The 25666-nt window shown below is 33.6% G+C and overlaps 1 protein-coding gene across 3 annotated transcripts in view; it reads left to right on the forward strand.

Moving 5' to 3' along the window:
- Positions 1–925: 925 nt before the first annotated feature.
- Positions 926–25666, forward strand: part of LOC143225251 (uncharacterized) — a 31170-nt gene continuing 6429 nt past the window's right edge. Inside the window, exons 1-2 of one of the 3 annotated variants that reach the window (XM_076454331.1) lie at positions 926–1091; positions 23090–23178. Coding sequence is in view for 1 of the 3 variants with exons in the window: in XM_076454330.1 (XP_076310445.1) it covers positions 13088–13139; positions 23090–23178 (141 nt within the window). In the remaining 2 variants the exon portion in view is untranslated. Of the gene's footprint in view, positions 1092–11541; positions 13140–23089; positions 23179–24953; positions 25044–25666 lie in introns of those variants that run through there. The other 2 variants (XM_076454330.1, XM_076454332.1) reach the window with 2 other exon arrangements.

Consider the following 25666-nt stretch of genomic DNA (forward strand, 5'->3'; position numbering starts at 1 on the left):
TTTAGCAGTGTGAGACTAGAGGGGAAGGCAGCTAGTCATCAACACCCACCGCCAACTCTTGGACTACTCTTTTACCAGCGAAAAGTGTGATTGATTTTAATATTAGAATGTTTCCACGCCTGAAAGGGTGAGCATGTTTGGTGGAACGTGAATTCGAACCCTCGACCCTCAGATTGCGAGCAAAGCGACCTAAACATCTGGCCATATAGTAGGAGACTTAGAGCAGCTAAATGACACCGAAGGTAGGGCAACTGTTTTAGTTAAATTGAGCAATTTTAACGCATTAACTATGAGAAGTTAAATTTAACTTTTATAAGTTGAAAGGTATGTAATTGTACTAAGTCTTCCTGGAAAGTTAAAGGCATGGGGATGTAAAGTCAGGTCCACATAAATCTTTAAAACATGAAAATCTGAAAACCAATTTGTTTTTTTTTTCCATATTCTATAATGTATAAGATGAAGAAGTTAAGTTGTGTCATAACTTAAAACTGTAACATTGGAGTATGGTGTTGAACCTACGGTAAAAGTTTACGTGTAGGAGTAAAAAGATAGTTTTTCCATAAGTACAAAAACTAGAGTATTATTACAAGTTGTTGTAGATCAAGGATTGCAAATAGTTTTGCAATCATTGTCACAATTACATTCACTAAAGGTTTTGCGGTATCTTAAGTTTTAGTTTATGTTCTTTATAAAGAAGTACAACAGATGAAATGAACTTGCGTGCCTTTAAATACAAAGTTGCACAATGGGCTAATTGTGTTGTGCCCACCACGGCTATATATTCAGACCCCTTTCAGTGGGTCTGAAGAAGTAAGTAAATATATATCCTGCTGTATTTGAATTGTTAATTATCTCGGAATTGTTTTAGAAGTTGGTCATGTTTTTGTTTTAAGTTACAGCGACACGGCACTACTGTGTGCCAAAAGAAAGAGTGCCAAAGTTCCCGAGATTTGTCCCAGATCCATAAATGTATGTTAATACAGTCAACTCTTCCGAGAACTTACTGTATAAGAAAATGTAAAACTTCTTCAGATGTTCTAAAATTAGGAGTAATAATAATAATAATTTACAACTTCAAAATCTATCAAAATGTAAGTATTATAATTATATTTTTTCAAGAACTTTAAAATCACACGGAAACATGCTCGTTTTATCTCTTAAGAAGTGTTCAGGCAGAAAGTATACATGGTCTTCTTATAGGTCAAACGTATCCCTTCAAGGCAATGAGCGTGCATGTATTGAATCTTCTAGAATAATCAGGTCTAGAAATTATTTATGTGGAACTCGGACATTTTAAGATGTGCTTTTTGAAGTGTTGTATTTTCAAATAGAATAAGAAATTTCATAGCCAGTTTTGTTTTGTTGATTGTTTGTTTTTTACGCTTTTGAATACAAAGTAATGATATAACTGACAGGTATTAGAAGTAATTATTAAAGTTGTTGAAATCAGCAGACTTCAGAGTTATTTTGTGAACATGTTAACTGGTGAATTAAAATGTTTTTGGAACACTACATGGGCACAATATTGAAAGCATTTAATAGTTCTGAAATAATACACTTCTTTTTCTCACACAAACAGTTTCGACGTTAGCCACCTAGGAGTTTATAGCTGTTTTTTAACTACAATACTTTCTAGTTTGATGATTCCCAGCGGCGAACACAGTAATTGATTCAATATGGCGTTGTTCTAAGACAAACAAATACAACATACTAATATTTTTTATTTATTACCATTTAAACTAAGAGCTTTTTTTTGCTAATATAATTATTCATACTGACCCACTAATCTGATTTTATTTACCAAAATTTCGGTGACTGTGAGGTTTATCATCATCACAGCAACTGAAAACAACGAGTATTGTGAAATGCGTAATTGAAATTAAAGACAACAACGTCAGAATGAGGGGCGTGAAATACACGAAAACATGTTAGATACGTTATCGTTCTTCGCGCCCCTTGTATCTTTGATGTGTAGAATGTTTTTTCCTTATTGTTCGAACCAGATTTAAACAAAATCAAATAAACTTTTCTGAATACAATGTCATTGTTAAAACATTGCTAAAAAGAAATATTCAAGACAAGTATGGTTGAACGAAAGACTTGTGTCGTTAAACACATCGTTTCAAATAGAATTTTGGTTGGAGCATTCACAGAAATCATAATAAATAATAATTCTTTCTGCTCAGAGAAATGCAAACACGTGCATTTATAAAGTTGTGACATAGAGTTAATCTCTTACTGTAGTTGCCAAATTTAATCTGATCAAAAGGTAATTAAAGTACTTAATGATCGAGTTTACATTTCTCACATCTAGTCATCTTGTTATCAAGTGAAAATTTCTTAAAAAGTTACCAAACTAAGCCTTCTAACAGGGTTATTTAGATGCTTAATTATCAAGGTTAACACCTCACAAGGTTACGTAAGCACTTAGTTACGAAGTGTAACCTCTTCATGTTAGATACACCTAGGTACAAAGTGTAAATTTCTACGAGATTATTTAAGCTCCGAATTACCAAGAATAACCTTTTAAAGCTATTTAAACACATAGTTTCCAGGTTTAATTTCTTACAAGGCTATGTAAACATATTTTTACTAATATAGAAAAAAGTTCTTAAATACAGTAAAAAATTATATCTGAAGAACGTTACTGACTAATGCTCTACCAAACTATTAACTGCTTACGATGTTGAAAAGACATCTAATTACCGAGCTTATAATTTTCACAGGGTTCTATAAACACCTTGTTTCTATATTTAAACTCCTTGTACTGTTGTGAAAACGGCTGTGAGCAAATGTTAACGTTTGCACGAGCTCTATAAGACATCTAGTTGTAGCATGTAATCACATACTTTATGATTTCTACCTTATTTTATTAATATTACAATTTTAGAAAAATGTACTTTTAATCTAATTTTTGCATGAACATGTGGCTCAGAACACCCTCTGAATTATTTTAGTCCTAATTGCTTTTACCAATTTGTTGTTCTCCACTTTGTATCCATTTTGCTCATGGGAATATTGCTGCAACCTCACGCACTGTGTAGAAACAGGTTACAATAGTAATGTCCTTCAATGGTCGAGTAAGTGATATCTAAAGGTTATAGCCTTAACTATGTTTTAAGAAAATGAACAATCACTTGATAACACACGTCGTTCTGAAGTTTCCTGTTAATGAATAGCGTTCAACTTGATCAGCATAGTGAATAAATCAACAGTAAGACTTTTCATGGTACATTTGTGGTACAAAAAAGTTATTGGTTGATTTATCGACCCTGTACAAGATGACTTTCCAGTGCCTACATCTTGGTTTTCTTTGCATCTAATAAAGATTGTGTTAAATTTATGACTACTCACTCACCTCTACAAAGAACAATAAATTCACTGGATAATATAATTAATATCATAAAAAGAGTTAACAACTGGAAAATATTACAAGAATTTACAACATTAATACCTGAAGCAATAGACGTCGTGTGTTGCAACAGCCGTGTTGTATCTACAAATTCTTGAAACTGCTTTTCTCTTGTAGAATTATATTCTATTTGTTGAATAGTGAATAACAAGTTCATGTGTAATATATCTCTTATCCAAAATTAAGAAACTTTGATATTTTTCAAAAAATGGATTACACATTTTTTCCATTACATTATAAAATAGCACTACTGGATATTTTCTCAAATTTGGCTTTATCAGTTGTTGTTGACTCTCAAATTACTTTTCACTCATGTCACTTCAAGACCCTATGACATAAACTTTAAAAACTATGTACTGTTTTCAATGAATCCAACTACTCCACCATCTCCTATGAACGAGTGTTACTTTGTTTTTAAGGCATGATAAATTGAAATGAATAGAAAAAATGCCGGGATCTTTTCTTTTTTTGGCTATAAAATATACATTTTAAAACTCATTTTCGATTTAGAACGCTTTCTAGACAGGAAGTAATCTTTCGTGGATGATATAACTAAAAAAATCATGAAGTTAGTCTTGTAAATACATCTTTGTACAGGGGAAACTCGCTTTCATGGAGAGAACAAACTAAGATAATAATTTAGAATTCCAACTTGAGTGTGATGAAACAGAATTGAAATAAAAATATTCACTTCCTCTTTTTACTTTCCACATTTTGAATTCAAGACTTTGTTCTCCTATTTTTAATATTTCTTTGTATATAACATGTACTCACATCAAACAAACATGAGGGCGTCCAACTGTTATCTGGTAAGCATTAGGTGTTCTAGATAGGTGTCCAGTTTTCGGAAAAGAATGAGCCGTGCCAAGTGTTTAAATATTGATCTGAATCACAGCATTAGTCTATCTAGTGTTTAAATATTGGTCTGAATCACAGCATTAGTCCATCTAGTGTTTAAATATTGGTCTGAATCACAGCATTAGTCCATCTAGTGTTTAAATATTGATCTGAATCACAGCATTAGTCCATCTAGTGTTTAAATATTGATCTGAATCACAGCATTAGTCCATCTAGTGTTTAAATATTGATCTGAATCACAGCATTAGTCTATCTAGTGTTTAAATATTGATCTGAATCACAGCATTAGTCCATCTAGTGTTTAAATATTGGTCTGAATCACAGCATTAGTCCATCTAGTGTTTAAATATTGGTCTGAATCACAGCATTAGTCCATCTAGTGTTTAAATATTGGTCTGAATCACAGCATTAGTCCATCTAGTGTTTAAATATTGGTCTGAATCACAGCATTAGTCTATCTAGTGTTTAAATATTGGTCTGAATCACAGCATTAGTCCATCTAGTGTTTAAATATTGATCTGAATCACAGCATTAGTCCATCTAGTGTTTAAATATTGGTCTGAATCACAGCATTAGTCCATCTAGTGTTTAAATATTGGTCTGAATCACAGCATTAGTCTATCTAGTGTTTAAATATTGGCCTGAATCACAGCATTAGTCTATCTAGTGTTTAAATATTGGCCTGAATCACAGCATTAGTCTATCTAGTGTTTAAATATTGGCCTGAATCACAGCATTAGTCTATCTAGTGTTTAAATATTGGCCTGAATCACAGCATTAGTCTATCTAGTGTTTAAATATTGGCCTGAATCACAGCATTAGTCCATCTAGTGTTTAAATATTGGTCTGAATCACAGCATTAGTCTATCTAGTGTTTAAATATTGGTCTGAATCACAGCATTAGTCCATCTAGTGTTTAAATATTGGCCTGAATCACAGCATTAGTCCATCTAGTGTTTAAATATTGGTCTGAATCACAGCATTAGTCTATCTAGTGTTTAAATATTGGCCTGAATCACAGCATTAGTCCATCTAGTGTTTAAATATTGGTCTGAATCACAGCATTAGTCTAGCTAGTGTTTAAATATCGGCCTTAATCACAGCATTAGTCCATCTAGTGTTTAAATATTGGCCTGAATCACAGCATTAGTCCATCTAGTGTTTAAATATTGGTCTGAATCACAGCATTAGTCTATCTAGTGTTTAAATATTGGCCTGAATCACAGCATTAGTCCATCTAGTGTTTAAATATTGGTCTGAATCACAGCATTAGTCTAGCTAGTGTTTAAATATTGGTCTGAATCACAGCATTAGTCCATCTAGTGTTTAAATATTGGTCTGAATCACAACATTAGTCCATCTAGTGTTTAAATATCGGCCTTAATCACAGCATTAGTCCATCTAGTGTTTAAATATTGGTCTGAATCACAACATTAGTCCATCTAGTGTTTAAATATCGGCCTTAATCACAGCATTAGTCCATCTAGTGTTTAAATATTGGTCTGAATCACAGCATTAGTCCATCTAGTGTTTAAATATTGGTCTGAATCACAGCATTAGTCCATCTAGTGTTTAAATATTGGTCTGAATCACAGCATTAGTCCATCTAGTGTTTAAATATTGGTCTGAATCACAGCATTAGTCCATCTGGTGTTTAAATATCGGCCTTAATCACAGCATTAGTCCATCTAGTGTTTAAATATCGGCCTTAATCACAGCATTAGTCCATTTAGTGTTTAAATATTGGTCTGAATCACAGCATTAGTCTATCTAGTGTTTAAATATTGGTCTGAATCACAGCATTAGTCTATCTAGTGTTTAAATATTGGTCTGAATCACAGCATTAGTCTGTCAAGTGTTTAAATATTGGTCTGAATCACAGCATTAGTCTATCTAGTGTTTAAATATTGGTCTGAATCACAGCATTAGTCTGTCAAGTGTTTAAATATTGGTCTGAATTACAGCATTAGTCTATCAAGTGTTTTCGAGCCAGTTGCCAATAATTTTCATGATTGCAATCTTAAAATTTAGATTCCTCAAAAGGATGGCTACACATTATTCTACCTATGTGCCAGGTCCATTATACAATGCACAGTGCTAGAATAGTGGCTGCTAGAACAAATGCCTGGCCAGGATTTAAAGCCAAATAAATTGTCTTACTAGTATATCACTGAATAACATATAATTGCTACAGATTTTGCTTGAACTTTAAAAAGACGGAAAAGTGAAGAACTGATAGCCTTTCAAATTTTGTAATTCTTTCAAAAATAAATAGCGTCATATACACCTCAAAGAACAATCATGTTTGCTGCACCTTGCTATATGTCTTCAACAGCATTCCAACTGTGATTAAGCCATCAATCTCTCTGCACAGCCACAGCAATCAACTGATTATCACATGACATGGAAGTATTTATATCTGTCATTCAGAAGTAAAGACTATATTTAGTGAAATATCCTTCTCTTGAAGTAAAACATTATCCCTATCTTGTCCATCAATATCTATTTTAGAATGTTGAAAGATAGAGATACCGCTCCCATAGAAAGATACCTGGGCACTTGTATAACTAGGATTACTATATATAATGTCAACAGTTCTTGTAATGAAAAGGTCACAAGTTAAATGGACACCCAACACATTCTGCCTTAAACTGAACACAAAGACTGTTATTTACTATCCATGGTAGTTAAAAGTTTCACAAACTTATTGTGAGAAAAACGACAACAAAAAACTGTAAATTATAAAACTTTTTAACATACCATGTTTACATGTCTTAGGGTCCAAGATATGTTGGAAACATAATCTCTCGACCTTTTGTATTATGTTTCACTGTCGAGCTCTCTCTTCCAAAAATTGTAAATACAATTCTGGAAGCTTAGAAAGAGGAATGTTTCTTATGCGAATACTCTCTAATTGTGATTGGCTATTTGAACCTCCCAATGTCATTTCAATTACAGATTTAAGATAATGTGGTACAAATTATTCTTGACAATGACTTTTAAAAGTTCCATCAAACGTGGTTTTCTAATTTTCAAGATTTCAAACGGACAACTTTTTCTGCCTTAGAAGCAATTTTTAAAGGCAGAGTAGGACAATAAAATATCACGGCCTTGTTCATGAATTTTCAAGTTATTACAACTGGATGAAATTCGGGTTTCCTTATCTACTATTATATACACCACTAAATGTTTAACCTCCAAGCTGTTATAACCAAGTAGAATATGTCTTTGCATAATCAGATTATTTGAAGATTGGGAGAATACCAAATGCCAACTTAATGATCTCAATGTAAGGTATTCTACTAACACTAAATCCTGTTGTCATTTTTCCTCATTATTCAGCATTTGTGGCAGAATTTCACAATTTTACTTTCATTAGGTGAACTAAGACATGATAAGTAATATCTTGGAAGTTAATAACTCCGACACAGAATTTTTGCAGTAAAACTGTTTACTGTGAAACATGTGCACATCTTGTTACATGATCGTTCATGATAAAAGATTCAGCAAAGTAAATCTTGGTAACCTTACTTAGTATGTCTTCTTGTGAATATTCTTCTATATTTCTTTAAGCTCCTAGAAGCTTAAAGCTGTTAAGATACTTCCACAACGTTTTTAACAATTAGCTTTATGCGACTTGAAAATTGACTGTATGTTTACACCTTTTTCTAGTCTTCCAGTGTTCAATATACTAACGACTAAACATGTATATTATTAGTAGTTATTTTATATCCTGGTTCTTTATTTGGTTTTAAAGACTATTAAGAACACAGTCGTCCTTTCTTGAAAAAAAGAACAACACACAAATATCACAGTCCACACGTACTACGTTTTAACAGTTTCTAGTTAATTCTCAGCCTCGATAACATTTCTGATTTTCACTTGATACTATTTCTATAATCACTTCGATAGCACCTCGAAACCATACACAAAGTCGTAGGGTAACTTATAATGTATTTTAGCGTTTCTGTAATTCATATTAAAAATGGAGTTTTTAACCACGATTGTTTTACAATGATACTGTCAAGGTCTTTATGAAGCACCAAGATGAGAACAAACAACCATTGTTGTATTGTGGTCGGTACCATACTGCTGCATATTCTACAATACTGTCATACACTGAGCAATATAAAAAAACCATGAAAAGAAATATCAAAGGAATCTAACATATAACTAACATGAGTTTTAAATATTGAAACTATATGTATCTATTTATTATGACATATTTAGAAAACACAACAAAGGTTAGGTGTGTATACAAAAATATACTAAATTGTGCTCAGTTAAAAGTTAAATACGACGTATATCTTAATATTGTAACTTGAGTTTTGTGGTCATTTTGAATGATTTTCAGTTGGTGTATATCTGAGTTAAGCAGTTAACTAAAATTATGTAAAGTTTTGTGCTTTTAACCCATTGTACACATTTTTCTTAATATCTCGACTATTATACAAGATTATATGGCAAGGCTGTGTGCCACATAGTAGATGGTTTGGGGTGAGCAACAGTGTAATACGTTTATCCACAACTAAACTATCAACAAGAGCTAACCGTCTGTTTTATATACAATTCTCAGGATTAAATTTATTTTTTTTATACTATAGTCTGTTCCGTCAGTGTTATACAGAGGTTGATGTTAACCACATTTTGGTTTCCTGTCACCACTATGACATTCAGAGGTGGCAGTATTTAAACATGTATTAATTTGCGATGTCCCTTTAATAATGTGTAGTATCATAAGAAATGATGATACATTTCAAATCGTCAGTGGTTTAAGTATTTATGGGCCATAGATTGTTTCCAGTTCTGTTTCACGTTTTTAATATTAAATTATATATTAAGCCTTATGTATTGTATATTTTTATTATATATCAATATAGCTTACGACGCTATTATTTTTGATTCACCTTCTAAAGAGGACTCAGTTTCTCTTCATTGCGTAGGAAGAACTTCTTTATGGTCGTATTTGTTTTGTCGCATTAATCAAAAAATACAAATGTTATTGGTTTATTCCCATGCAAGATTTTCATACATTTGGCACGTGAGGAAAAGTCTTAGTCTGAAAATCTAGAAGATAAAGAATTATTAAACTTAGAGTTTTTAAAGTTTTGATATTTTAAAATATTATTTTGTCCGTTCTTTTTATTAAATATTTTTTTGTATTTTTAGTATCGGTAATTTTTTCTTTGAAAGATAAAACTATATTTTGTGTTTTGCTTCGAACTAAAATTCCAAGAATGCCAAAGATAAACAACTAGCTGTTTAGTTCAGTCATACGTATTTCTTTATCAATATCCCTACCTTTATTCGTTTATATCAAGCTTTTTCAATGGTGTACTCCTGAAGTTCAACTGTAAGGTTTATAAAGTTAAAATTCGGGTCTCGACCTTTACGAAGAGCACGGCAATATGCTTATCAACCAGCAAACAAATGCTCAATGTGAAAAACATATATACATATATGTATTAAGAATAGTTACTTAATTTTGAGGATTCATTAGTATATATGTAGTGTTAAACAGGAAATTTATAAACCAAACTCAGGTTGTTCGCTTAGCTGCATATCCTACCTGTTGTGTTTTGTTACTACGTAAAATTGTAAGTTACAAGGAGTATCTAGGTAAAATAATTATTTTCATTATTTGTTTGCCATTAATTTCTAGTGTTACAAGTCGTTTCTCATAACCGGCAGCGGATAGTATGTTGCGAGATGATTTCACTATATGTTTCAGTGCACTGAAGGATTATTTTTTAAATTCGAATTTGAAGAGTTGGTGGAAATTAAAAAAAACCGTTTCAACGATGAAGATTTGCTATTAGCTTATTCTCATAACAACAAAACTTAAAACAAAAATAGTTTTAACAAGTTGTAGGTACTTGAAGTAAAGATTCTATATTTTGAATTTGTTAAATGTGATATAAAGTCTACGTTAAGGTAACAGTAGATAACCAAATGGTTTAAGTATGATTTAATGTAATTTTAATGGTATGTACACGATGTGCCTTTTCATAATAGCATGTAAAATTTCCCTTAACAAAGTAAAATGTATAAGCTCTGTCGAGAATAAGAATAAATGAATTCTTCAACTTGCAAAGTAAAGCTCTTGATGCTCGATATTTATAATGTTAGTTGAAAGCATTAATGTTAAAGTAGTGAGACTGTGAATTCAGTCTTTCACACAATAACTTACATCAACGCATTTTTAGTTAATTATATGTTAAAATAATATAACAAAGAAAAAAAATTTGTTCTCTTTTTTTTTTGTAGACGCTAGAACCTTTCAGAAGATCTTAATTATCATATTTTGGAAACACATTGATGTGGAAAGTAGCCCCATGTTTTTATACCACATCAGAAACCCGATAATTGTAATTTCGTGTGAATGTTTAAGCAGCCCTCTGTTGACAGAAGTGCTTTGCGAAACGGAACGACTCTTTCCTTGTATATTCACACTGCAAACACCACTGTTTGTTTCTAGTTGAGCACAAAGCTGCACAATGAGCTATCTGTACAGTGCCAACTAAGGGTGTAAAAACTGGCTTTCTAAAGTTATAAGCTTTCAGACGTATCGCTGAGCCACTGGAGGGACGGCAAACACCACAATTTTACTGACTGAAACGATTAGGAGATAAAGCTGTCACACAAATGTATAGGTCCGGTACGGTCAGGGGTCAGGGCACTTGACCCACACTCTAAAGGTTGCTTGTCTAAATTCCCGTCCTATCAACCATGTTTGCTCTTTCAGCCATGGGGCGTAAATATATTACAGTCAGTTGCAATATTGTTTGGTAAAGAAGCATCCCAAATGTTGGCGGTACGTGGTGATGACTAGTTCTCTTCTCTCTAGTCTTTTACTGCTAAATTAGGGACAGCCAGCGCAGATAGTTTTTGAAATTCAAAACAAACTAACTAATGTGTAAAACTTATGTAGGACGTGTCTACTAGTTTGAGATAGAGAAACCATCCTCTGTTTCTTAGATAAACAATAAATATGATTTTAATACTCTCTTCTTGACTTTAAACCAGAATTTCTGATCAATAATTAATGAACACTGTATGTAAGTTAATATCTGGTCCAGTTCTCAATGAATCTATGTTTTCAACCGTCTTTCTTCATGTACTGCCCCTTTTATGTTTAACATTAAACGTTCGATATGGGAACTTTGTCCGTCCTATTAATGTTTTAACAATGTATGATGTTAATTTGCTCTACTTTCATGAACTCGACTTTTGCTATTATATGTACGTGATTCCTCTTATTTAGTTCATATGGTTTTTGTCTCTTTCTAACTAAGCGTTAAGAACATCTTAGCTAACAAGGCTTACTTAGTTATGCCTTTAACCTCTTTCCTTGATATAGTTTTGTAAGTAAAAGCATAGCATGGTGGAAATGTGGGCACACACGTTGCTCCAAGCATTCCTTCAGTTTATTTAAATAATCAGAAGTTCCCTGCAAGATAATCTTGTGTGTACAATGATAAATTTTCTTCCCCCCTTCTCTCACACACATACGGTGAAAAGAAACAAAAAGTACCATCATGTCAGATGTAACGTCTGTGAAGATTCGGGGACCCGGAGTGCATCCGTTGTTATTTATAGCATCAAACTCTCGTCAACAGCTTGGGATAAAGCTGTTGGAAGTATGAAAGGCTTAAAATGCTGAGATGTGTTTGCAGCACAGTTTTCCTGGGTATCAGTTTCTCTAAAGTCACAGTTGAAATGTTCAGACTGCTTGATGTTTGTTTCAACGTTTCAAACATAACGACGAGAGAAGATTTGGAACGTGAGGTGAACTGATATTTTGCGAGACGACTGGTATAATCTTGTTTGAAAAACGCAGCATATGAAGGTATCTCCTTATCTAGTGCGTCCCAGAATACCACACGTGTAGCTGTAAAGTCTGTTTCTGTGAGTTAACGAAGCTGGTCGTTGTTTACACGTGGGCGGAATTCTGAAGTTTCATCAGTAGAAGTTTTCATGTGAAAGCTTGCTTTCGTACGGTAGCTTCTCTGAAGAACAGTTCCCTGCATGATTATACAGCTGCAGTGTAGTGTTGTGGTCACTCGCTCACTTCCAATCACCTAGAGGAGTCCACTTACTTCTGGGAAACACAGAAACTCAAATTAGATAGATCCGTAGGGCCTTTTAGTGCAGGCCTTACTCTAATTATTTTAACGTTCAGCAGTGCTTAAATTGATTTATGTCGACTCAGCAGTTGAGGCCCAAACTTCAGAAAAACAAGTTCAACTTTATAAAAGATCACATGTTACTTAAATATGAAGTCCTGACGTGTCAAGCTGTAATGGACTGACCATATGAAACGAAAATCCAACCTATTTACGGTTGTGTAATTTAACAACGTAATATTTCAGCATTTCAGTTTTTATCGGTTTCTCTGTATACAAAATGTATTATAGAGATTTCGAGACTGGAGAGTGAAAAAAAAAGTGAAAAAATATCCTTTACTAAAGAAACAAATAGGATAGAAGACGTTTAATTTAAAATTAATTAGTTTCCTCACTTCGCTGTTGACTGAGATAACGAAAAACTAATCAGACTCTAGCCGAAAAAATCGATACATTATGATTCTTATTTGTCGAAGTGGTTTGCGTTATTAGAACCTGCACTATTCCATTCTGTAGTGGAACCTTATATTCAACCAAAACGAGGATGTATTCAAATCTCGTTTAGTTTCGATGACAGTAGACTAGTAAATAAGTTACGTCAAGTGTTGAAATTAACAACTGAACTTTGACAGATAATTCGTTTTCCAATTCGAATAAACGAATTTTTTCATTAAGAAAAAAATATTCTACAATGGGTTGCATTCAATCCCTTTTTCATTACGGATCATATCTGGTTAAGGAAGGTAAGTTAACTTACCATTATACGGTAAACATAACGCTAAACAAAATACTGAGAAACGTAAAATGTAGGTTTCAAATTTCAGTATTTCAGTTTTATTGGTTTAACTTTCTCTTTTTAGAAAAAGCATTATTTTCTTTTTATTTGTATAAAACAAACAGTTAGTTTACCTTAAATCATAAGTATGAGCGAATTAAAAACGATTGTTAAGAAAACTGTATGTTTCAAGCTGTGTAAAACAAAGGTAAAATAAATAACCTTTTTGTTACTTTCTTGTTACTGACAGATTACGACTGCTGAATTGTAAATCAATGTTATAACAGATTACGACTGCTGAATTGTAAATCAATGTTATAACAGATTTCGACTGCTGAATTGTAAATCAATGTTATAGAAGGTGACTGAAACCTTTAAATATCGCGTATTTTTCCAAATATATTTTAGTCTGAAATTATTCGTGAAAAATATTAATTTGGAAAAGTTGTTTTGGGAATATACAATAAGAATAAAATCATTTAAAATAAGACCGTTAGTGGCTAATCTTGAGGACTTATAACCTAACACCCGGTGACTGATATTTGCTATGAGCACAGCGCAGGTAGTTTTTGTGTAATTTAACATTTATTGCGTTTGATAACTGAATATATGTATTGATTTCGTTTTCTCAAAAAATTATTTGATTTTACTTGTTTGAATGCCCCTTTTGTAAGCATATTGTACTACGGATTATATTAAGTGGGTGCCAGGTACACTAAATAACGATGACACTGATAGGAAGGCACGTGGGGAAGTTTTATGACGTACAGTCACAAACATACAGTATTGCTGTATCTGTGAAGGAAGTGTAGCACTTTGGTGTAACAGTTTTCTACCTTGCGTTAATACTAATGCCATCTTGTTACCTCAGGTTCCTGTAAATAATGTATCAACGAACAGTAAATTTTGGTATGGTAGCCATTAAATGTAAGTTACTGGGTAATTATTAATTTTATTTAGGCCAGTAAAGTGGAACATAGAATAATTATTTATGATACTTTTATAAGATGGTGATGAAAAACAGAAATGCTTTATTGTACTTGTACTAAAAGTTAGATAGATACAGCGTTTGGAGTCAATAACAAATTCATGAAAACACTTTTCAGACGTGATAAATGTTTGAACTTTCCAAAAGGTGTTTATACATGGGAGTTTTCCTTACTCTAATAAAGAGTAAAAAACATGCTTAAAGATTAAAAATACCAAATATCCTGATCCCAATGATCATTTGTAAATAATATCCCTGCAATCTTTAGAATATTTTCTGACACATAATTACACCTTCTGATACCTTATTACACTTAATACGTATCATCACGACACCATAACTTGTATAAACAAAGAGAGTAAGAAAACTAGAAATGAACTCATTAAAGTGAACATTACACACCAAATACGAATTATTAATATTGCATCACTTTGTGTATTAGAAATGCTATTGGAAATATTCAGAACTATGATATAATTACAGGTGAGTCGAAAAGCCAGAACTGTTAATATTAAATTCACAGCCTTGAAAAACTACAGGTTAAGAATAAAAACATTACTCTAAAAATACAAGATATATCTAATCATATATGCTTGTTTTTTCGTACTTAAGCACAAAGCTACACAATGGGCTGTCTTTAGTGAGTATCGAAAGCTTGTTTCCATTGTTATATAAGTCCTATGACTTACGGCTGTGCCACTGGGGTAGTTCCAACTACCTACGAGGGCTGTTCAAAAAATACGCGGACTGACGTCATAAAACAAAATGTACTTTATTAAGAAGTTACAGGTCTGGGACCCCTTCAAAGTACTCTCCTCCCCAACGCACACACTTATACCAACGGTGTTTCCACTTGTTGAAACAGTCCTGGTATGCTTTTTTTGTAATGTCCTCCAGCTCCTTCGTCGCATTTGCCTTAATCTCGGGAATCGTCTCAAATCTTCTTCCTTTCAAGGGTCTTTTGAGTTTGGGGAACAAGAAAAAATCGCAATGAGCAAGGTCAGGTGAGTAGGAGGGGTGGGAAAGAACAGTGATCGAGTGTTTGGCCAAAAACTCACGAGTTCTGAGGCACAAATTTCGCAACAACGTGGTGCATCTTCAATTTTCGGTCAAAATCTCGTAACAAGATCCAACTGATATCTCATACTCTTCAGTAAGCTCCCTGACAGTCAGACGTCGATTTGCCCGCACCAGGGTGTTGATTTTGTCGAAGTGTGGGTCGTCAGTTGACGTGGAAGGACGTCCAGGACGCTTATCATCTTCAAGGGCTGTCAACCATTCTTGAAACGTTCATGCCACTTGAAACATGCCGTACGATTCATAGCAACATCACCGTAAGCCGTGTTAAGCATAGCAAAAGTTTCAGTCGCTGATTTTCCAAGTTTAACACAAAATTTCACAGCAAGTCGTTGCTCCTTCAGGTCATTCATTCTGAAATCCGCCAAACGAAAAAATCGCACTTCACTTAAAACCGCGTAGCTAATACACAAATGAAGATATCTGCAATCGGGAAATGGCGTCGTAATCAACTGATCTGTGCAAACCTAGCGACACCAAGTGGATTCCCCTGGAACCAACTGGAGCCGCGCAGTTCAAACAGTCCGCGTATGTTTTGAACAGACCTCGTATATTGAAACATACATCCTATACAGTAAAAGTACTTTATTGTTAAAGTTTTAAATTTACAATAAGATCGACATTATTCAAATAATCGAAAGAAATAGTTCGTCTTTCATTTTCATTCTAGATCTCTGGTGTTCCATTGGTAAGTCAAAGGACTTACGATGCTGGAAAACAGATTTCGGTGTTCGTGACGGGCATAATACAGATAGTTTTATGCTCAATAAAAAGCAAAACAATTTATGTATTGAAAATCACGAAAATATACGTTAAGATTTAAGTGAACGAATCTTCTTGGAATCGTTATTAAAAACAGAAGCTGTTAATGTAAAAAAACACAGAAAATAACAGCAGCAATTAGTAGGGTTAAATTTAATATTCATATTACATTTCTTTAAATTAGTTCATGTGACTTATATGTGGCTTGAAAACGAAAACGTTACGGATTTTCAAGCGATTCGGTGCATAAATTGGTTTGTTTTGAATTTTGCGAAAGGCTACACGAGGGCTATCTGCACTAGCCGTCCCTAATTTAGCAGTGTAAGACTAGATGGAAGGCATTTAGTCATCACCATCCACCGCCAACTCTTGAGCTACTATTTTACCAACGAATAGTGGAATTGACCGTAACTTTATGACGCCCCCACGGCTGAAATGGCAGCATTTTTGGTGTGACGGGGATTCAACGGTGCATAAATAGTTTAGAAAAATATATTTAAAAAATCAGTGAGGTTCATATTCATTGGTAACTGAACTGGGTGTAGTTAAGATTCTAGCTTTAAATCGGGGATTCACAATTCATTTCCTTACATAAACGAGGTCCGCTCTTTGGAACTATATGCACACTATAAGAAAAATGTAAAATCTCAGTCTTCACGGGCCAGGAATGGTTTAATTATTAGCATGCTGTACTGTGACCTATAAAGTCTGTGGTTTGTGTTCCATTACCACAAAATTCTTCTCCAAATGTCATTATTCTATTGTTTGATTAGAGTAGATTAAAAGTAGGAGGCAGAAGCTGATTTATATCTGTGATCCTTCTAGTCAATCAATTCAAAATTAGGTACGGCTAATGCAAATGGCCTTTATGTAGTTTTGCGCGAAAAATCTAACACAAGTGAACAAATTAAACGTGTAGATAATTCTCGAACTAACCGGTTTTGCCAGACGTATTTTGCTTTCTCTGTATAACAAAAATAAAGATACCCATCTTCAGAAAGTTTCTTTTTCAGAATTGTGACTCAAAATAATGAAATTAAAACATAGGTGATAACAACTATTAAATGACATACATTTATATAAGAGTTGAAGCACACGTGGCATTGATTCTATTAATTTATCCTTTTGAATTATTTAGAAACAAGTTATTTAAAATAATAAGATAATAAATTGGAAATGTAAAAGCTTGCAAATAGGGATTGTAAAGAAATAAAAAACAAGGCTGGATTTACTGTAGACATTATTTACCCAAACTACAAACTCATATTTTGAATCCCTGCTGTTAGGCTCGGTCGTAAGTTCGAATCCCCTTTTAACCGTGAGGGTGTTATAATGTGCGATCAATCCTACTATTCATTGGTAAAAGAGTGGCCCAAGAGTTCACGGTGGGTGATAATGACTAGTTGTCTTTCCTCTCGTCTTTAACTGTTAAATTAGGGACGGCTAGCACAAATAGCTTTCGTGTAGCTTTGCGCGAAATTCATCAAACAAATCCATGTGGTTACATGTGGTGGAGACACAATAGTGATTTGTAGTTTGCAGGTGATTTTGTCCTGGATAAAAACTAAATCAGTCAAAGCTCTACAATAGGTGATCTGTAGTTTGCAGGTGATTTTGTCCTGGATAAAAACTAAATCAGTCAAAGCTCTACAATAGGTGATCTGCAATTTGTCTATCAATTTTAACAATGATCATGAAGCTTTCATACTTAGTAGCGCCCCTTTACCTGTAACAGGTACTTGTGATCACATTAGTCACCATCTATTTCTGTAACCAAGTTGCTAAACTGTCCAGGATCTTCTATCGCTGTCTACCTCTACTTTTTTTCCTAAAAATTTCCCAGTTTTTTACCAAATGTTTCGTACCATTCTCCTCATCACGTGATCAAAGAATTCTGCTTCTATTTTTCGTACTTTTGTTTCTGTTTATTGTAGAAATTCTTCATTTGTTTTCCGTTCTTTGTAGAAAGTTCTAACCACTCTGTGCAGGAACCATATATCGGTCGCATTAAATGGTTTTTTTCATTGTTTATTGTCTATGATTAGTAACCGTATAACAAGATTGGTTCGATATAGCAGCTAAAATCTCTTTGAGGCACTATCATGGATTATATCAGATCAAAGATGTCAAAATGAAGTGAAGAGCAGAGGATAAGACAACATTTATGCAGGTTCCCATTTAATGATAAAGTACAATTCGGACTGTAGTTTTTCTTCTTTTATATAACCATGGTTTCTGTTTTCTCAGAGTCTTATATTACCGCTTTTTAAATTTACATGTCAAGTAAGAACTGGTAATCTTTTTCCATTCCTGCTATTTACACGATGTCATCAGCATATGTGATGGTGTTTAAAATGTTACATCCAATACTTATGCCTAACGAGTCTTCTATTTCTCTTATGATCATTTCACTGTACAAGGAGAAGAGATCAGGGTATTAAACACATTCTTGTCAAACTCATTTTTTTTTTCTTCTGTAATTGGCTAAGATCATTCTCTACTCCGATAGGGGCCCGGCATGGCCAGGTGGGTTAAGGCGTACGACTCCTAATCTGAGGGTCGCGGGTTCGCATCTCCGTCGCATCAAACATGCTCGCCCTTTCAGCCGTGGGGGCGTTTTAATGTGACAGTTAATCCCATTATTCGTTGGTAAAAAAGTAGCCCAAGAGTCGGCGGTGGGTGGTGATGACTAGTTGCTTTTCCTCTAGTCTTACACTACTAAATTACGGACGGCTAGTGCAGATAGCCCTCGAGTAGCTTTGCGCAAAACTCAAAAACAAACAAACAAACTACTCCGATAGCTGATGTTTAATCCCAACATATATTTTGATTTACATACCTTTACCATATAAATTGATATTTGCACAAATTCTCATTATAATTTCATGTCTCACTTTGTCAAACGGTTTTCTATGGTCTATAAAACAAAGATTTGTTTGTTTGTTTGTTCTGAATTTCGCTCAAAGAATGTTGTTGCCATGGCGTACATTCTTTCCTAATATCTGTGTGCATAGTTTTACTTATTTGTTTTCGTGAAATTATTACAAAATATTTAAAGTACTTTATTCAGATATGTTCAATTTCACAATATTGCACTTTATTATAAATAAATAAAAACATTCTTCTACTTGGGAATAAACAATGTCTTCATAAGCCTTCTCATGCTGCTACTTGATTTCAGAAAATCTTGTTTATTTGTTTTGAATTTCGCGCCAGCCGTCCCTAATTTAACAGCGCAAGACTAGAGAGAAGACAGCTAGTCGTTCGCCAACTCTTGAGTTACTTATTTTACCAACGAATTTGTGGGATTGACCGACACATTACAATGCTCCAACGAGCATGTTTGGTGTAACGGAGATTTCAAACCGCAACCCTCAGATTACAAGTCGACCACCCTAATCATGCCAGCCCTAAGCTTGGATATCAAGTGTCGCTTCCAAAAGTATTATGAATGTTTACGAAAGAAATACCCCTCGCTAGTACAGCGGTAAGTCTCAGTATTTACAACGCTAAAATAAGGGGTTCGATTCTCCTCGTTGGGCTCAGCAGATACCCCGACGTGGCTTTGCTATAAGAAAAATAAACGAAACAAATGTTATTTAACTCATTTTTTAAACTTTACTTCGTTAATTTTTGTTTACTCATAAATGTTAAAAAAAATTTTCTATACTTTTTGTCACTTACAACATATACATATCAATGAAAAATTAAACATACAAAATAAAGAAGTTCCCACAAATCTTAATCAACTTACTTGTAGAATATTCCTCAATTACTGTGACCATAAACTTCTCTCTCTCTTTATATATATGTTCGATTTGTATATATTTTCCCATGGCACAAAGAACCTCCACACCAACTTTAATGGAGATCTATTTATAGAGGTCGAAGTAGTGATAAAAAACACATTATCGCCAATAAAATCTACAAAATACAAAACTGGAACTACTTCGTGCCTCCGCATGAATCGTTATATACTCTTCAAAACAAGAAACGCAAAAGGTATATTTTTGTTATTTTAAAGAGAAATATATATAATAACGTTACAAGCTCAGAGTATGTGATGTTACACGTGTTAAGGCACTGATTGTCAGACCAAAATGAGAATAAAAGTTGTGCACTTTGAAAACGGAGGAAAACATCGAATTTTTCGCCAAAACGCATGCGTGTCCAATAAATTTGTTTGAGAGATCTGCATGTTTTGCAAGTGCAACATGTGCAAAATCTCTATAAAAGTGACGGGTTCTCGGTTTCCATAGCTCAGTGTTAAGCCACCGACACGCAATACAGTTACGCCTAGACTGACTGAAGCATAACGCAACAACGCCATTGGTCGTTGGAAGCAGGCGAATCTCGATCAGATGTTGCCAGAATGTCCACCCAAGTACCATCACAAGGCTATGGAATCGTCACCAACAACATGGATCAACTCGTGACCGTCCACGATCTGGCAGACCTCGTGTGATCACGCCCGCACAAGATCGCAACATCCGGTTACGTCACCTTCGGGATAGGACCACCACTGCGACGTCTACTGCCTCAACCATACCAGAGCTGCGTAGGATTTCCGATCAGACCGTACGCAACCGTCTACGAGATTCTTAGGCCCCATGTGCAACCCATCATGATGAACATCAACGACGTTTTTCAACATGACAAACGCCCGTCCTCACACAGCCCGACTCACCACTGTCTTCTTGAGACACCACAACATCAACGTTCTTCCCTGGCCCTCCAGATCACCAGATTTAAACCCCATTGAACATCTTTGGGACGAGTTGGACCGACGTCTGCGACAACCTCAACCGCAGACTCTATCTCAGCTTGCAGCAGCTTTGCAGGCTGAGTGGACAGCCATTCCACAGGATGTGATTCGTCATCTCATCGCTTCCATGGGCAGGAGATGCCAAGCAGTTATTGATGCTCACGGGGGGCGTACTCGTTATTGACGTTGCGTGACGTTAAACTTCACCTAGTGAGCGTAAACTTCGACTTTGCAGACTTTGGATGTTCAGCAGTGAAGGTGCAAAGTTTCACACATGTCATACAGAACTTCCCGGAATAAACTTGTTAACAATTTGTCTCATATTTTGCCTTTTGCGTTTCTTTTTTGAAGAGTATATTTGTATAGATGCACTTACATCAAATAACGGGTTTCTTATGGTTTCGTCTATTAATGTAACATTTGCAATAAGTTCGTCAGTTTTTTTTTAAGATTATCAGATTATACATTGGTTTTTGAATTATATTTATTTTCTTTAGAGAATGATGCTTGTTGAACTATATACTGTCAATCCATAACGTATATAGAATTCTACTAAAGATATGTAAATATGTTTATTCCAACAAAAAAACGTCACTTATAATTACTCCTAAGTATATCTCAGTATTAACATTTCCTATTACATGCAGTTTATTTTTACATCTTTGTCCAGGAATCTACAAAAATAATTGTTGATAATATTTGTATATGGTGAATGAATTATCATATTTTTTGTTTTAAAGATATTTGTATGGATTTCCTTTATATCAAGCCAATATATTATTTAATGAAAACAACTTGCAAGATTTATTTGTCAACTTTCACATCAACATAGTTACAGTTAAAGCTATATCAATATGAAATGAACCTATACTTACAATATAATGAACCTATAAATTAAACAGTAGTGGACCCAAAACAAGACCTTGTGGAGAATCATATTTTATAGTCAGTGGATCACTCATTAATTCTTCAATTTCTTTTATTGCAACCTTATTAGTTAAATAATTCTAAAACGTGTTCTGTAACGTCCATTTATACCCATTGTGTATAGTTAATACAATAGTATCGTTTAATGTATCAAAGGCTCCGCTTAAATCATTTGTTAAATATTCTAATTGTAATGTGGAACATTTAGTTTTTAATAAATCCACATTGACATTTGTTTATAGTGCTATTTTTCCAATAAAAGTCAACATTTTGTTGTAGACATACCTTTTTATTTTATTTTCAGCTACATGTACAGTGAAAATGATTATTTTTCCGGACTTATGAATATTTAAAATCCATAAGATATTTTCCCTTCTTCATAGATTAAATTTAATAGGCATGTTACAACCTTTGCTTATAATATCTTTCAGGAGTTATATTAATTATCGCATGATTTACATTGTTTCTATCACTCGTCTTGAAGGTACAAAAAAGAAAAATTCCTTCATGTACCCATGACAACGTGAGCTGTGTCGGAATTATTTTTAGCAGTTTCTACATTACTTCCTCCCTGTTGATGAGTCAGTAATTACTAAGACAGTAAAATAGTCTCTTGTTCATTTCACTAAATATTAGCATGTTGTTACTAATACCCTTTCCGAAATTTTGAACGCTGTTAAGTTTCAGATATAAAATAACTTCGAGCTGAATTTAATTAACAATTTACATTCATACGTTACTTTAACTATAAATGCTTATAAATGAAAACAGTCTTCGAGATTATATAGTACTTTTTATACGTTATATTATCTTGAAGATGACTGATCTGGTGCCAGTCAAAGCATAAAATTATGTGTGTGTTTTTGTTGACTTTTTGCACTCGTTTATAGTTATAGCAATGTAGTTATGTGGATTTTTAACTATTAACTTTCATTTCACTATATGTGTATATATTAGTCAAATAAAAACAATAATCCAGACATTTCTTTATACAATACGTACTAAGAACTATAAACAGCATTTTTTATTTCAATATTATATTTTTAATTCAGATAATAAAGGAACATAATAGGTTCGTTGTGATTTTACTAAATGATTAAGAGGGCGCTAGTAAATTAAGGACTAGTTAACTTGCTCAACGTATAATTTTCTTACTTTAATAGCTCAAAAGTACGGGATACGATTTTGTGGTAACGTGACGCGAACCATGAACCCTAAGATTCTCGGTCCAACTATTTTGAGGGGATATTTTCTGTTTATGTGAAGAGTTTTTAGAAAGAACGTGGACTTCCTGCTGATTTCATATTTAAAGGCAGGTTTTTAGTAATTCATGCTTCGTAAAAGATACATTAAAGTGTTTGAAGTATTTTTATACAAATGGCTTGCTTACTTTGTTTAGGTACAGACCAACAGACATGTAAAGACGAAGAAATTGATGAAGATGATGTTTCAGAAGAATTAAAAAATCCAGAAACACCAGAGTCAAAGGTAAATATGGTTTCCTTTCTCACTCTATGAAGTCACAGCTTATATTGTTCAATGTCACTTGGCGAGTGTAATCGTTCATGTATGTTTCTAAAATAGGTTTATACGTCAAGCGACGTTGTAATTTGAGAAAGGTGTACGTTTGAAGTTCTTTGGAACATATGGAAGCAATCAATTCTTGTAGTTAAAACTTTGTGCACGTAACCATCTGACGATATAACTTTCTTTTGTTTCTCTTTTCTGTTGAATTGAGCATTTTTTATTGAACAAATCCATTACGACTGACCAAACTGGCAAAAGGTTTCGATACCTTGATGGGTATAGCCTTGTTCTTAACAGCAAACAAAAATAACCAAATAAATTCAACGAGATAATGGTTCCTAGAGTGTAAAAAGTACAAGAAATGACAGTCCATATCAAGTGATATATCGGTAAATTATGCACCCACACTTAAGAGATTAAGAGATATACGAAATTGTTAAAGTTTTCTCTACAAACAAGTTAAAGAAGCAAAACTTCTCAGAAATTAAAATGTTTTCACCCTTTGTTATAACAGTCGATTAAATGGAAATGGTAGTTGAATTATAATTATATAATAAATGAAGGTTACCTGTTGACGGTGTTGAAAAATAATAATCATGTAGTAAATGAAGGTTAAATGTTGACAGTTTTAAAAGATGTTGATTATACAACAAATTACATTTAACTGTTGACGGTGTTGAAAATCATAATATATAATAATAAAAGGGCGTGACAGTGTGTGTGTGTGTGAACGACATAACTCAAAGAGAAAGAACCTAAAAACATGAAAGTTTGCACCCATACTAAATGAACTATGGGAATGTGCACCAAGATATTGTACTTGTACATGTACGTGTGTAAGAGGCTATGTGCTGAAAGTTTAAAATGAAATGTATAAAGTAAAGAAAATTGAAGAAAATCTTTTCTAATTTAGAGGCTCCTTTGATTAAAGAGGTTTGTTTTATCACTTAAGTTTAAAATATGAGGACAAGTCGGAGTGAAGGCTATCTGGATAAACAGGTCACATCCCGCACAGTAACAGTAGTAGTATATAGATTATACTTTTATGCTAAATTGGGTTCAGAATACACACGTTCACATAGTCGTCTAAAATAAGTCAACCTAGTAACCCTAGAGAAGCTGGTTAATTTCGTTAGTTATATAACAAATGAATGTTGTCTATTGACCGTGTTGAGGGATTATAATTTTGTAATTAATAAAAGTTAACTTTTGACGGCATTTAATGATTATAAATATAAAATAAATTAAGGTTAACTGTTGACGTTATTGAAGGATGATAATTATATAATAATGAAGGTTAACTGTTGACAGTGTTGAAAGATGATAATTATATAATTATGAAGGTTAGCTGTTAACGATGTTAAAGGATCATAATTATATAATTATAAAGGTTAACTATTGACGATGTTGAAGGATGACAATTGTATACTAATTAAAGTTAACTGTTGGCGGTGTTGAATAATGGTAATTATGTAAAAATAAATGTAAACTGTTGACGGCGTTGAAGGATGATAATAGTATAAAAATAAAGGTTAACTGTTGAGAGTTTTGAAGGATGATTCGTATTTTTTCCAGGAAGAGAGTGGCAGCTAAAAATTCATAATTTGTTAATAAGATCGTACGTTTGGTGGCTTTGCTGCAGAAAGACATAAAAGTCTTGATTTGGTGGTAACATTATGATGTAATGACCTACCCGAGACTTAATGAGAGTATTCATTTATCTATTTGTTTGACAATTAACAGAGTTGAAGTGATTATTGTGGCGGTGTCTTCAAGTGATTACATGAGTATAAACATTTTGTATACTCGGTTGTCAAGAGTCGAAGGTAAATACGATTAAAAGTTTTAAAATCATATTTGAGTTAACTAAACCTAATGTTTTATATAGATATAATGTCATTAGATCATCATAAACCTCTGAGGGTAGATTCCAGAGTCTAATTTTTAACTCTTTTTGAAAATGGTATCGTGTGCTTTGGTGGAAAATGAAGAAATTAAACAATGGTGAGCCCATTGAACGAACAAACCATGAATATTGCCTAGTAATGACAGTAACTGTTTATTTTTAATTTTAATTTTGTTATTTTGCACAGAAAATATTCTGTATGCTTATATAACTTTGCCACCCCTCCTTCAGTTTTTCTGAAATGACGCTTCAAATGCAATCAGTAATAACAACTGATTAAAGAAGCAAATTTTAAATTACATATTCTTTACTGTCTTGAACTTGTTTGAAGCTAAGCACAAAACTACACAATGGGCTATCTGTGTTCTGCCCACGACGAGTGTCGAAACCCGGTTTCTAGCAGTGTAAGTTCAGAGACATACCGGTGTGCTGCTGGGGGCGCTTTCTTCAGCATGATGGAAAGAGTCAAATGGTGGGAAGATGATGTTTTATGATTGAAGGATATTTTTTAAGAACATTATGCTCATTATGACTTGAAAATAT

The sequence above is a fragment of the Tachypleus tridentatus genome, chromosome 9 (assembly GCF_004210375.1).
Source record: "Tachypleus tridentatus isolate NWPU-2018 chromosome 9, ASM421037v1, whole genome shotgun sequence".
Lineage (NCBI taxonomy): Eukaryota > Metazoa > Arthropoda > Merostomata > Xiphosura > Limulidae > Tachypleus > Tachypleus tridentatus.